General features: G+C 46.0%; 1 protein-coding gene across 1 annotated transcript in view; it reads left to right on the forward strand.

Annotated features, from left to right (window-relative positions):
• Positions 1-13,060, forward strand: part of ATP6AP1 (ATPase H+ transporting accessory protein 1) — a 386,669-nt gene that overhangs the window by 55,048 nt on the left and 318,561 nt on the right. Inside the window, exon 3 of the mRNA XM_069645470.1 lies at positions 467-541. Within this exon, the coding sequence (XP_069501571.1) occupies positions 467-541 (75 nt within the window). The remainder of the gene's footprint in view (positions 1-466; positions 542-13,060) is intronic.

The raw sequence follows: 13,060 nt of genomic DNA on the forward strand, positions 1-13,060 counted from the left end.
TCTGTCTCTGTCTTTCTCTTTCTCTGTCTGTCTCTGTCTTTCTTTCTCTGTCTTTCTGTCTTTCTTTCTCGACCTTCAGTCTGTGAAAGCAATTCATGTAGGCCTGTCTTGTTTATTGCTTCACCTGCCCTTGAAACAGACTCCATCTAGGGCCACTTTACAGAGCTTATGGAATGATTGCATGTACTGGGCCATGTAAAGGGGCAGAGCAGAGTTATACCAACGTGCTATATGCATGCTATGTTTCCATGATGGGAACCTATTTGGCTGTAGTCCGTCTCTGTTCAGGGATAATTTGTGTCTTGGACAGACGTTGAGATTGGTTTTCATTTGACTGACGCCTCTCCTACAGCTCTCTGCATGTATCTTCTAGAATGGTAACCCTTCCGTTAATGTTTGTAATGCGAATTTTATTGTGCAGATGCTATTAATCTAAAATATAACTACAGCTCAATTTTCTCTGCAGTTGAGCATAGAAGACTTCACAGCTTATGGAGGTGTGTATGGCAACAAACAGGACAACGCTTTTCCAAATCTAGAGGTGAGTGAAAAGTGCAGGAATCCAAAGGCACAAATCCCACTCAATCATGGTATTGGCGAATATTACATTTAGTTTTTTATATTGTTCAATTTAAATCTGTTGCATATTTTCAGGCATAAAAACTTGTTGCCAGTTACCAGGCAGGCATAGGACACTCACCACCTCAGTTTCCTATATACACAGAGCACACAATATCTTTCGCCAAGAGTCTACTATCAATATCCAATGGCTAGTGCACATTTTGTAGCCTCCAGAGGCAAGTAACTTTTGTTATTCTCTTCAGAAACAGGATCAGCTTTTTTTGCACGGGTTAATTTTCTAAGATCGTCAAGTTAGTTTCTTCTACCGCACCCTGTTACCACCTCTGTGGTTTCTTGGCACTCAGGCTGATCTGTAAAGCAAGGGGGGAGAGTGTTGGTAAGTCAGTAGGACCGAGCGGGGGGAGAAAAAGAGTAAAAGGGCTGTGATGAGCTATTGGCAGCTTCAATTCGGTTGACACAGTTCACTGTGCGTGGATGTGTTTTTCGGTTGGCAGCCGCCATGTGCTGTTGGGCGATGTGAGTGTGGTTTGTTTCAGTGTAGTGAAGAGCATGAGGTTTATTGTGCTGTAAGAGGTATGGTTGTGTTTAAATCTGAGTTTGAGGTGTATGCAGGAGGATTTTATTTTGTTTTTTTTATTAGGTTTGGTTGGTGGAAATACCCTATCTTACCCCCCTCTGTTTTGATTGACTGTGGCCCACATCCCTTCCTGTTTTGTAAATTGTGGTGTTACAATTACTACTCCTATGTTGTGTGCAGATGTGTGGGTCCTCAATAAGGTTATTCAGTGATAGTCTGAACACTGGGGTAGAAAAGTTACTAAGTGCCACACACATCCCTTCCCCTTTGGTAGAGTTTGGTGTGCAGCAATTACCACACCCTCGGTTTTCTCCAGGGGAGATCCCTGTGGTCCATCAGTTCCAAGATGGGTACACCTCTCGCCCCTTTTTTCATCTAAGGCCCTTTATTAGTGGTCCAATTAAGTCTGACCCATCCCTCTCCCCCATTAGCTGTTTGACCCTCTATAGGGAAGGATAGGTCTGCCTCCCATTCGGACGCTTTTCTTCCCTGCATTCCACTCCGGCCTGCTCCCCAGTCCTACGTTACGTGTTGCTTTCATGGTGGATTGGTGTTAATTCGTTTCGTCCTGTTTGGAGTTGAAGAGCCACGTTTTTATGAGTTTCCTGAATTTTACCTGGTCCTTCGTTGTTCGTATTTCTCTGGGGCAGGAGTTCCAAAGTTGTATGGCTAAGCAAGAGTATGCTGATCCACCACGTTTTCCTTGTGTATGGTTTAGGTTCTATGCAGATGTCATTGGATCTCAGTGTCTAGTCGGCTGGTAGATGGTGATTTTCTTTTTTATGAATTCCGCTCCTAGGATGTTGATTGCTGAGTTATGCACCTTGCTTTGAAGGTGATTTGTTTTTTGACTGGAAGCCAATGTAGCATCTTTAGGGCTGGTGTTCTGTGGTCCCTTCATGAGAGTTTGAGGAGTCTGGCAGCTGCGTTCTGTATGTTGCAGTTTCTTCAGTAAATAGTCCGGCATTCCAAGGTAGAAGTTGTTTGCGTAGTCTATCCTGGACATGAGGGAGATGGGCAGTGTTTTGTGCGTGACGAAGAGGAATGGTAGAATCATTTTGATTGTGTGTAGATGGAAAAAGCATTTCTTAATTATTGCTTTTACTTGTAGTTCTAGGGTTGGCTCATTGTCCATTCGGATTCCAAGGTTTTTGCCAACTTTGGATGGTGTAGGTCCTGTCCCAGTTCTTTGGGCAATGCGATGTACTGGTTGCTTCCTTTGTTGTTTTTGATGTAGTCATGATTTACATCTTGCCTGGGTTGATTTTGAGGTTGTTTGTGTTCAATCCTTGGGCGAATTCTTTAAGACTGTCAGTTAGCGTTGTGTTCTCCCCTTGTTCATCACCGATTTTTGTAGATGATTTGGGTATCCTCTCCGTAGTTGTAGCAAGCGAAGTTGTGTCTTTTGATGAGGTTGGTTAGTGACGTCATATAGATGTTGAAGAGGAGCAGGAATAACAAGGATCCTTGTGGTACTGCACAGGCGGTGTCCTGCGGTGTGGATTTGAAAGATTTTATCCATACTGTTTGTTCTTTCAGACAAACATTTAATCCAGAGCAGCACTGTTGGGATCCCTGTCTTTTGATGATGATGTTAAGGTTGACTGTTGAATGCTGCTGAGAGGTTGAGTAGTATTGGTGCCAAGTTTGTGTTGTAGTCTGCGTTGGTTGTCTCTGTCTCCGTCCGTCTCATTGGTCTAAATCCAAATTGTGCCTGGTGCAATAGTTGATGTTCTACCTGTTTGTTTGTAGACATAGGTCTCTAGTAGCTTTGCTGGATAGGGAATGTTTGAGATCGGTCTGTAGTTTGAGAGGTCTTCCACTTCTCCAGTTGTGTCCTTCAAGAGTTGTTTGACGTAGGCAGATTTGAATGCTCGCGGCACTCTCCTCTTTGAGAGTGATAGGTTGAAGAGGTTTAGGTAGAATTCCGATGGTGTACCCTGTGTAAGGATTGATTTGGAGATGTCTGCTGGGCAGGGATCCATTGCGGAGCCTGCCTTGTTGCTTTTTTTTCACCAGGCTGAGGAGTTTTTTCTCTTGAGATTTGGGTGAAACTTTTCAGCCAGTTTAGTGGTTCCGGGAGAGGTAGGGGATGGTGCACAATCTGGTTGATTGATCTACTTTGAATGATCCGGAGTATGCTGGTGATTTTATACTTCAAATGTTCTGCACGATCACAGCATCATTTTTGTGAAGGCACTAGTGTTACTGCATCCTGGTAAATTTCTCATCTCGTTAACAAAGTTGAACAGTTCTTTCTGAGTGTTGGTGGTTTTTGTGATCCGGTCGTCGTCCTATTTCATTTTGGCTTTAAGAGTTTTCTTTTTGTATGCTCACATTTGTTTTTGATTGTTCTTTTGGCTTGGCCATAGTTGTGACTCCATTCTTGTTCTAGTTTCCGTAGCTTTTCATTGTATTGAGGTGGGGCGTGAACCATCTTGCCACTGCTTTCGTGATCGGATGAGTTTTTTCCCAGGGAGATGCTGTTCATTTTTTAGCTCTTTCTTTTCATCTGTCAGATGCATCAAGGTTTGTGCTCATTCGTTTTGAGGATTCTAGTTGTTCTTCTAAGTTAATGCTTTTGGTGGTATTCCAGTTTCTTCTCCAAATCGGGGGGCTCTTTGGATGCTTTTGGTGGTAGTTGGATCACAAACCGTATAATGAGGTGGTCGCTGCATAGTATTTGTATTGGTGGCGTGGTTGAGATCGGCAATATAAAATTGAAGATTGCGTGAAGTGTGTCCTGCCGTGTGTCGCTCCTTTTACCATTTGTTGTAGTCTCATTGTCTCAAGCTTCTTCAAATTCATGTTCACTTCATCAAAACATGTTGAAGTCCCCCAGGATGATCAGGTGAAGGTTGTGTTGTAGGTTGGTGGTCTATAGATGTGTGAATGTGAGGTTTCTTTGTGAGTCCGATGTCGGGTGAAGGACGTATGATTCACAGTTCGGGATGTTCAGTGGGTCATCTGTTTTTTATTTTTAGCTGTAGGCTCCCCTTTTTTTTTAAATTTATTTTTCCCTGTATACACTTATTCATTTGACGTTGCTGGGTAAACAGTTGTGTAGTGTGACTTTGTAGTTGTCATTTAACCAGGTTTCTGTGACGAATAGGATGTTAAATCCACCGTTGTTGATCTCTGTAGCATGCTTGGAGATCGGTCTTGTGTTGATTAGATTGCAGTGTATATTTATCTTTATAGTGTCCCGGTTTTGTTCGAGTATCCTCATTCTCAGTATGTAGGATGTTTTCTGTTAGGTCTGTTTCATCATTGAGTAGATTGGTTAGGTTTCATAGTGGGTCCATGACTACTTCTGACTCGTCTTGCTGTAGGTCGCCTGGGGTTTGGTGATGGTGTTGTTTCCCATCTTTCTCCTTCGGCATGTTTCGGCCCTTTTCCTGTGGGGCCCTACTATCCTGCCGGTGTGTAACATTTCTGGTGGTCGTATGCTGCTCTGGTGAGTGGTTCGTAGCGAGGTATGGTGTTTGGTATAATGTTTTTGAGTTTGTTTTTTCTGTCATGCTTAAGGGCGTCTGCCTCGTTGCTGGTGCTGGTATTTGATGGTGAGGTTCCATTTAATTGTTCCTTTCTTTGTTTTCTCTTGCAGCGTCCTGTTCTGTGGCATGGCATATTCTGCTCTCTTTAAGTCTCCTAGTTTTATTTTAGTTTGTTATTGTGTTTGGGTCTTAGGGACCCTTGCCCACCTGTGACACTTTCCGAGTTTTTGTTGTGCTTCTTGTCTTTTTTGTTTATTTAGTTTTAGAGTCCCCTTTTAGCCACTGTTTTCTCAGTGGTTTCTGTTGTCTGTAGTTCTTGACGTGGAAGAGGGGCAGGTGTGCCACTCAGTTGGGGTCCGTTGGGTTGCAGAGTGAGAGTCAGAGGTCCTAATGGGGCACAGCTGGGCAGAGGTTCCTGAATGCACGCTTTGCTGGCTTTAGTTTTTAGACTGTCTGTGAAGTTTGCCCTCCTTGGACTATCAATTCACTGGCATTTTATGTCTACCTTTCTACTTTTCTGCTAGGTTCCCCTTATAACCCCTAGATTTGAGGCACAGTGGTGGAGCAGCTAAAACTGGGGCCTGTACTAGGAAGATGTAGTTCTGGAGCAGTTTGGAATTGGAGCACAGCTGTAATGCAAGAGAGAGCTCAGATCGTGAAACCCAGCAGTGGTGGATGAGCACCTGGAACACAGTGCCAGAGGGGAGACCCCTAGAATTGGAGAAACAGCAGTTGGTGAAGCACCTTGGAGTGGGGGTGAACACCTAGACTTGAAGCACAGGAGTAGTATGAGAACCCCTGAAACTGGGACACCGTGCTGGGGAGGGAACACCTAGGATTGGAGGCAACTGCATGGGGCGGGGGGACCCTACCTAGAACTGGAACACAGCTGTAGTAATGAAACACTTGGAGCTGAAACACAGTGCTAGAGGGGACGACACATAGAATTGGGTTGGGGGGGGGGTAATTGGTGAGGCACTAAGAAGTGTAATGCAGCTTGAAAGAACACCTAGATTTGCAAATGGGAGCAGTATGGAGACCCCTAGAACTGGCACACCGCGCTGGAGGGGGAGAAACGCCTAGGTTTGAAGTACAGCAGTAAGTAGGGAGCACCCATGTTTGAGACACCTGGCAAGTGGGAAAGAAGCACCTACATTTGAAACGCAGCAGCAAGTAAAAAGTCTAAATCTGAGACCCAGCAGCAAGCGAATAAAACCTAGAGTTAAGACACTGCAGTAAGTTAAAAAAAAATGCCTACGTTTGAGACACATCAGCCAGTAAACCCTATATTTGAGACACCTGGTAAGTGGGACACAGTTACTAGTAAAAAAACTTCACAATTTGAGGCGGCAGTAAAATGGAGAACCACCTACAGTTGAGATACATTAGTGATTGGAAAACGACTTATTAGCTGGCTAACATGGGTGTGCTATGTGATGTAGGGTAATTGGAGTGGTAGGGGTCTAATGGAGTGCAGTAATTGCTGTACTTCCCACCCAGACGATACTTACTGTATATGTCGCTGCTGGTTGACTGCTAGCCGCCTGTGAAGCCAGCCAAGCACGGGTAATAACGGACTGAAGCTGCTTCTTCAGGAGCTGCCTTCTGTCTTGTGCCCTCTCGCGGCTGCCAAAGCTTAAAGTATTCTCAGTTAACACTTTATTTCCACTGTTTTATAAGCATGTAGTGTTTTATACAGCTTGTTCTAGGAGCGCTATGTAATTGTCTCCGTAGTATTTCAGATCCCAGGTAGATTATATGGGATCAGTATTGCTTCTCCACACTTGTACAAAATAATACTTGAAGTGTAGTTGTATGGTTTGGAGCTTTAGTTTTGCAATACCCTGGTCTTTTGGATTATTCTGGTTGCTTCTTTTTTTATTTCTTAGTCTTCCAACTATGTGCCTCCCACCCTCTTCTTAATTTATGTTTATTAATAGGTGTTTTAGTCTGAGAAAAACGGGAAGTTACTACACCTTTACTGCTTATTTAAATAACTACAAGCTCATGGGAGTGCAACTCTAATTGAAAAACCTTTCGACCAGAATCATTTAAATTACCAAAAACACAGGGCATTGCAACGGAAACTGGACAACCATACTACTATATTTCAGGTTTTGCTTAAATATTAAGAGTAATGAACAAACACTGATCCAATATGACCTGCTTTGGACCTTAAGTACTACAGACTATTGTATAATGATCCTGCAAACCATCCATAAGACACAACCTTCATGAAACTACTTTTCAAAATCGTAACTGAAGAGAGCAATTGATTGGTTATAAAATCAGAGCAAACCCTTCATTGTACAAAAAGTATTTATTTTTCTAAAGAGAATAACAAAGTAGCATTCAAGGAATATTCCTTTGTAAAATTACCGACCCAACAACCAAGAATATATTGTTTTTTGGTGGAAGATTTTTTTTTTTTTTTTTTTTTTAATTTTGTTTATTTTTTTGGTTTTATTTATTTGTTTATTTATTCCTATTGTCTGGACCCTTTCCTGCTTTTTGGTGGTAAGGAAGCCTTTTTGCTCAACTTTTCAGCTCATCTGTTTTTGGAGGCACTGATCAGTCATGATGGCTGTCGGTGCAAGAGAACACTGTTCTCCATAGTAAAGGTCTCTGTTTATTTTTCCCTGCACACGTCTCCTTGCTATAGAAACACTTTGTGTCTCTAACTTTGTGGTTACTTGCATGATTTTCAGGAAAGGCTGGTGGCAGAAAAAACGTATTTAGTGTTTTCTTTTTTTTATAGTTTATGTGCAAGTTTTCATGTTACCACTTGATGCGATTTAGCATAGCATATATACCCTAAAATGGCTGTGCCACAGGATTTTCGCCTGTCCTTTGGCAATCTTGTAGTTTGACCTTCTTCCTGCACTGGTATGGCTAGAATTTCAATATTTGGTGTTGGGTAAGCCCTTTCCCAGGGGAAAGCTTCAGCTGTGGTGGGCTGTGTGGCAATGAGGTCCGTTTTTGCATGATCCACATTTGTGCCAGAGTCTGTTGCAGGACAGATACATTGGCAAGGGGGACTCCTGGAGCCATTCTTAAGGTAATCATTGGCGCCAAGAAACCTACGAAGGGCAGCAGCCGGCTAAAGACCAGGAACTCTGTGGGAAGATCGCCAGCAGCCCTTTCTTCACTTGCCCTGCCACTTAATTTTACTGCAAAGCCCTGTCTCTGCAGATCTCATGAAGACCTTCATCCGTGCTTCAACTCTTGGACCAGTGGGAACAACCAATCCCAGGCAATGCTCGAAGTTTCAGTCACTGGAAGTATTCGGAACAGTCCTAGAACTAACCTGTGAGCTAGACAGACTCCCTCCTGGGCTACTTCGCTGCAATGGTTGCCACCCCGAGGTGAACCTTGGGACTTGGCATATACTCCTATGGGACAAGAAGCATTTCCCTGAAGGTGCATCCCTCCACCAAGTAGAGGGTCCTTGCAGGAACAGTTTTTGTTTCTGCCACTGGGGGGTGTGGGGATGTTATGGCTGCCTCTCGGTCATTGGGTTCACACATAAAGGATACACTGGTTACGCTGTCGGGTACTCTTCACCGTTACTTTGATTGTATCTTCAGTTACAATCAGATGATCAGTTATAAGGAGATTAAGAGGAATCGGGACAAGAGCCCACTGGCTCCACCACCCAGGCTTACATCTTCCAACTGCCTGGGCTGGAACCTCTTCATACACACATTCCACACTCACCATTCCAAGCTCACCACATACATTCCAACAGGAGACATCAGCCCATTCATACAAGCAAGAAGGAAGAAAAAAACCCTAACTCCTCCTTCTCTTACTGCAACAAGAACACCCACATACAACAAGAAACCCATACTCACTTGACACAGCACGACACCCACTTGCAAATCGGATCACACACTCTCCCCAGTTTCAAACCCCCGAAAAAATTGTACAATCCAGCGTAACTAACATACATGCGGACAGGACCCGACCACCACAAGTACACTCCTAACATAAAATACATGCCTCCTTCCGGCCCCCCCCCCCTGCCACCAAGGAACCTCAAACTGCCTAAAGCACCTCCAGCCCCACCTTGGGCAAACCAGCAAGCACAACCCTCAAAACACTCTGACCTCCTTTTAACCACTGCTGCCATGGGTGAATCATGGGGCTGCCATCCCCAAGCACAAACTTCCCCACAACGGAACTGGCAGAAATCCTGCCGCAGCTGAGAGAGAGAACAACCCAACAATCTACCAGGCAGATGTGACCGGAACAAAAAACACACACACACTCACGGGGTCCATATAAATATTCCTCTGGTCTCCAAAGTGTATGTGACTTCACAAGACCTAGACCGGGTCATGAGAATGTCCTTTATGGCCAATTTCTACAAAAAAGAACCTGCCTACTTTCAGAGTTTCCACTCCACTCCCCCCCCACTACAGCTCCCTCTGGGTCACCAGTCTCTGCTCAACCTTCTCAACCCCCTACTAAAAGGTCTTGTACCGAAATTCCAGTGCGTAGCACAGTCGTAGAGCTATATGACCCAGACTCTGAACACGAAGACCATTGTAGAGGCAGCTGACCCCCAGTACATGGATGATGCAGCAGACCCTTATTATGGGGACAATGAAGACCAAGGGGCTAACCCAGAGGCCAATATGTATCCTATGGACTCACCTATTGACCAGGACCCTACTATCACTGATTCTCCTGTTGACAATCAGCCCCTTCTCAATGAGGGGCTAGCCAGGGGGCGACAGAGCACTTTCAAATAGAGACCCAGGAGGTACAAGAGGATAAGGATTTTGTAGAACAGATCCGTGAGGCCAAGAAGAAGGTGGCGCAGTTTATTACTTTACTCAAGTTGGAACAGCGCAAGATACAACTGTCATTAGAGACCCCTAACCTCACACGGCTGTAAACCCCCGTATAGAAAAGCACACATGCAGTATCTACTTTGAGTGACTGCAGTTTCTGTATGTGAGTGCTGACAAATGTTTATTTGGTGTCTGAAGTCGCTGTGAACTCTCGAGTCAGTGAGTCCGTGAGACACTCTACAGTGCAGCTTGACGCTCTCTGGTTAGTCCTTCCAGGTCCTTTCCTATAACGAGTACAAGTGTGCGCGAGGACTGAGGAACTATCCACTTGGAAACGGCGAGAATCTCACGGGGGCCCAGGCATTGGAAGCTCAGAGAGGTCGGGCTGCACAGGCTTCGGTAGACGCTAGGTTCGCCTGGTTCGCCGTACCTGGGCTGTCTGAATGCCAGGCTGCGGTGATGCAAGGGGGTCAACTGTTGTGCCTGGAAGGAGGCTGTCTACTACACTCGTTCCCGTCATACAACATACCTTTTCCACTTTTATTTTTGCCCACCCCTTTTTCATCTATTGTTAATCGTGAGAGAAGGACAGCAATCGAATAACTCACGAGGATGTCAGAACCTAATCTCCCCATTGCAGCACATGTGCCACCTCTTAATCATCTGCCCCGCAGCAGCTAAAACAACCCTCAGAACCGGGAGAGGGGGGGACGCTCTGGCGGACAGGGGGAGCACGGACTTTACAGCTGAGAAAAGATTGTTGGAAATGTACACCCACATAGGGATACTAAATGATGCCGTGATCGCAGAGGGCCCGATTACAGGTATGGCAATGGAGGACAAAGTAAGGATTCCGCTTAATGTAATCATGGAAATTGGTCGGTCCACCTCGGCTAACACGGGAACTCATGATACTTACCTGGAGACAATGGAAAAGGAGGCCGGCCCCAGATCACATCAAGCAAAGGGATGTGCATGCCGGGATGGTCTGTGTGGGGTAGCGTATCGAGACTTTGCAAAGGAGGGGAGAGGACCTGAAAAGGCGTATGAACAGTCCCCTTCACAACCACCCAAAGTAGGTGAAATTAGTAGAAACATTTCAGTAAGTAACCCAAGCCAAATCCTAAAGGGAACTGATTCAAACTTGGACAGATGCATAGCGAATGTGAGCAGCCCCAGAGATCTGGACCCAACAAAACTATTGGGTATTCTGGAAAATGAGCATACAGAGCAACTTATAACGCAATCAATGCTTGGAGAAGAGATGGAGCCCGAGAAGCTTGACTCGCTGCAAAAGCAGAAATCTGTGCTGGCTAGGCAAAGCAACATTGCGGGATATCCAGTAACCAGCACCCCTACATCCGCTGGGGCAGTAGAAAAAACGGTGGATAAAAGAAAAGTTACTGAATATCAGGATAAGGAAAAGAACATAAGTGGAAAATCCCCAACAGACAAATCGATAGTCTAAGTGACCCTGGGAGGGGAAAGAAGCTTGTAAAGGGAAAAAAAGGGCAACATTATATTCAGATCAAAGTGCCCTGATGGTCACCAATTCCCAGATAGAATGGGGAAAGATGAGTTTGGCACAGCAATTTCAACTAGGGTACTTCAGAAGACAACATAATGAGGAGAGCTCCCAGTGGCAAAAATATATGGAAATGTCCCAGCTTGGCTTTGGGAGAAGCATCAAGTGGGAGACTATTGTTTTACAACTTGAATCGTCCAAAGTACGTGAAAAGAATAAATGAACTGGAAGTCCCTCGTAGTGGCAGGACAGATTTTGAAATGCTGGATTAGGTACTTTTAGAATCTTCAGATCTGATGGTAAACGATGCCCTGAGTATACCAGTCGCTATCAAAAAGCCAATTTGCACAGAGAAATGGACAAATACCATAGCCATTGTAAAATCCTCAGGTACGCAAACCCAACAGGGTGAAAAGGGGGAAGTTGTCAGTAAAGAGAAGAGGCCTCTGACAAAAGAAGCTGGATCCATGACCACAACTTTACAAGAGGAAATCACGACCCAACTGGGTCCAGATAAGACATTAGAAACAGCGAAAATAGACTTCCATTTAGTGGCAACTTTAACAGTGATTCTATCACCGTTTATGGAACTTTACGAAACACTGGACGAATCCCTCAAGGTTTACTCCAGTGTTGGCGATGGTGAACTCCAAAATGATATTTGTGGAAGGTTTCATCACGGCTATTCAGAAAAACTTGGATCACAGTTTGGCAGGCGTGACCCAACTATTACACAACATATTGGACCCTATAATAAAGGAAAAAACAGAAGGGCATCGAGGTCATCAAATGGTCTTTTTAAAAAAAAAAAAAAAAAAAGTTTTTAGACAAGACTGGAATAGATGCTAAGATCACTTTTTGAAGAGGATTCCACACGCGCGACTCAAGCAAGGACAGGTAACCAACCGATACCAGGCACTCTAGGACCTTCACCATCAGGCCAAACTGATAATGGTACTGTGCAACAAGTAGAAACAAAGCTATACAGGATAATTCATAGAATTGCGCACAAAAGTGGCTCACGCGGCTGGCGCACAGTGTGCGCGTGCAAATATCTGCGCCAGCCGCGTCCGCGAAAATAGATTTCCGTGCACAGCATATTCATGGATTTTAGCCTCCAAAACCAGCCGTGGCGCAGCGACCCTGCAGCAGCGCCAGTTACGCCCCCAAGAACGCCCTTGCGCAAGGAAAAGCCATCAAGATTCCCAATTCAGCGCAAAGGGCTGCGCTAACCCTGGACCAGTTTACAGGGCTGCCAAAAAGCAAACGCCAAGCGGGGAACGTGTATTACTGGGGTGCGCGTGAAGTTTCACACGCGATTGGCCTGGGTACGTATATTTCAGGGGTGCGCGGGAAGTTTCACACGCGATTGGCCTGGGTACGTGTATTTCAGGGGTGCGTGGGAAGTTTTGTACGCAATTTTGCTGTCGGAGCGGGGAGCACGTATTTCGGGGGTGTGTGGGGAGTCCTACACGTGAATAGGCAGTGTGGGTCCTCCAAGGTGTCCCCTCTACCCCCTCAACGGCCCCTGCAGGCAGCCCACACCACAGGGGACTACCCTGCACCCCTGGTCATGTCCCGCAGGCAGCACATCCACCATGGGCATGCCCCCCAGCCAAGCCACATGTCACGTTGCAATATGATCACCAACTCAAGTCTCCCAGCACCCCCACCCCCAGCAGTGTAGGGCACCTGCCAGCAGGCCCCCACTCATGTCCCCTTGCACCCCCACCCCCCAGCAGTGCAGGGCACCTGCCAGCAGGCCCCACTCATGTCCCCCAGCACCCCCACCCCCCCAGCAGTGCAGGGCACCTGCCAGCAGGCCCCTGCACATGTGCCACTCATGCCCCCTTGCACCCCCACCCCCAGCAGTGCAGGGCACCTACCAGCAGGCCCCCACTCATGTCCCCTTGCACATCACCCCCCAGCAGTACAGCGCACCTGCCAGCAGGCCCCACTCATGTCCCCCAGCACCCCCACCCCCCCAGCAGTGCAGGGCACCTGCCAGCAGGCCCCTGCACATGTGCCACTCATGCCCCCTTGCACCCCCACCCCCAGCAGTGCAGGGCACCTACCAGCA

The sequence above is a fragment of the Ambystoma mexicanum genome, chromosome 2p (genome assembly GCF_040938575.1).
Source record: "Ambystoma mexicanum isolate Mex_15411 chromosome 2p, UKY_AmexF1_1, whole genome shotgun sequence".
In the NCBI taxonomy this organism is placed as follows: domain Eukaryota; kingdom Metazoa; phylum Chordata; class Amphibia; order Caudata; family Ambystomatidae; genus Ambystoma; species Ambystoma mexicanum.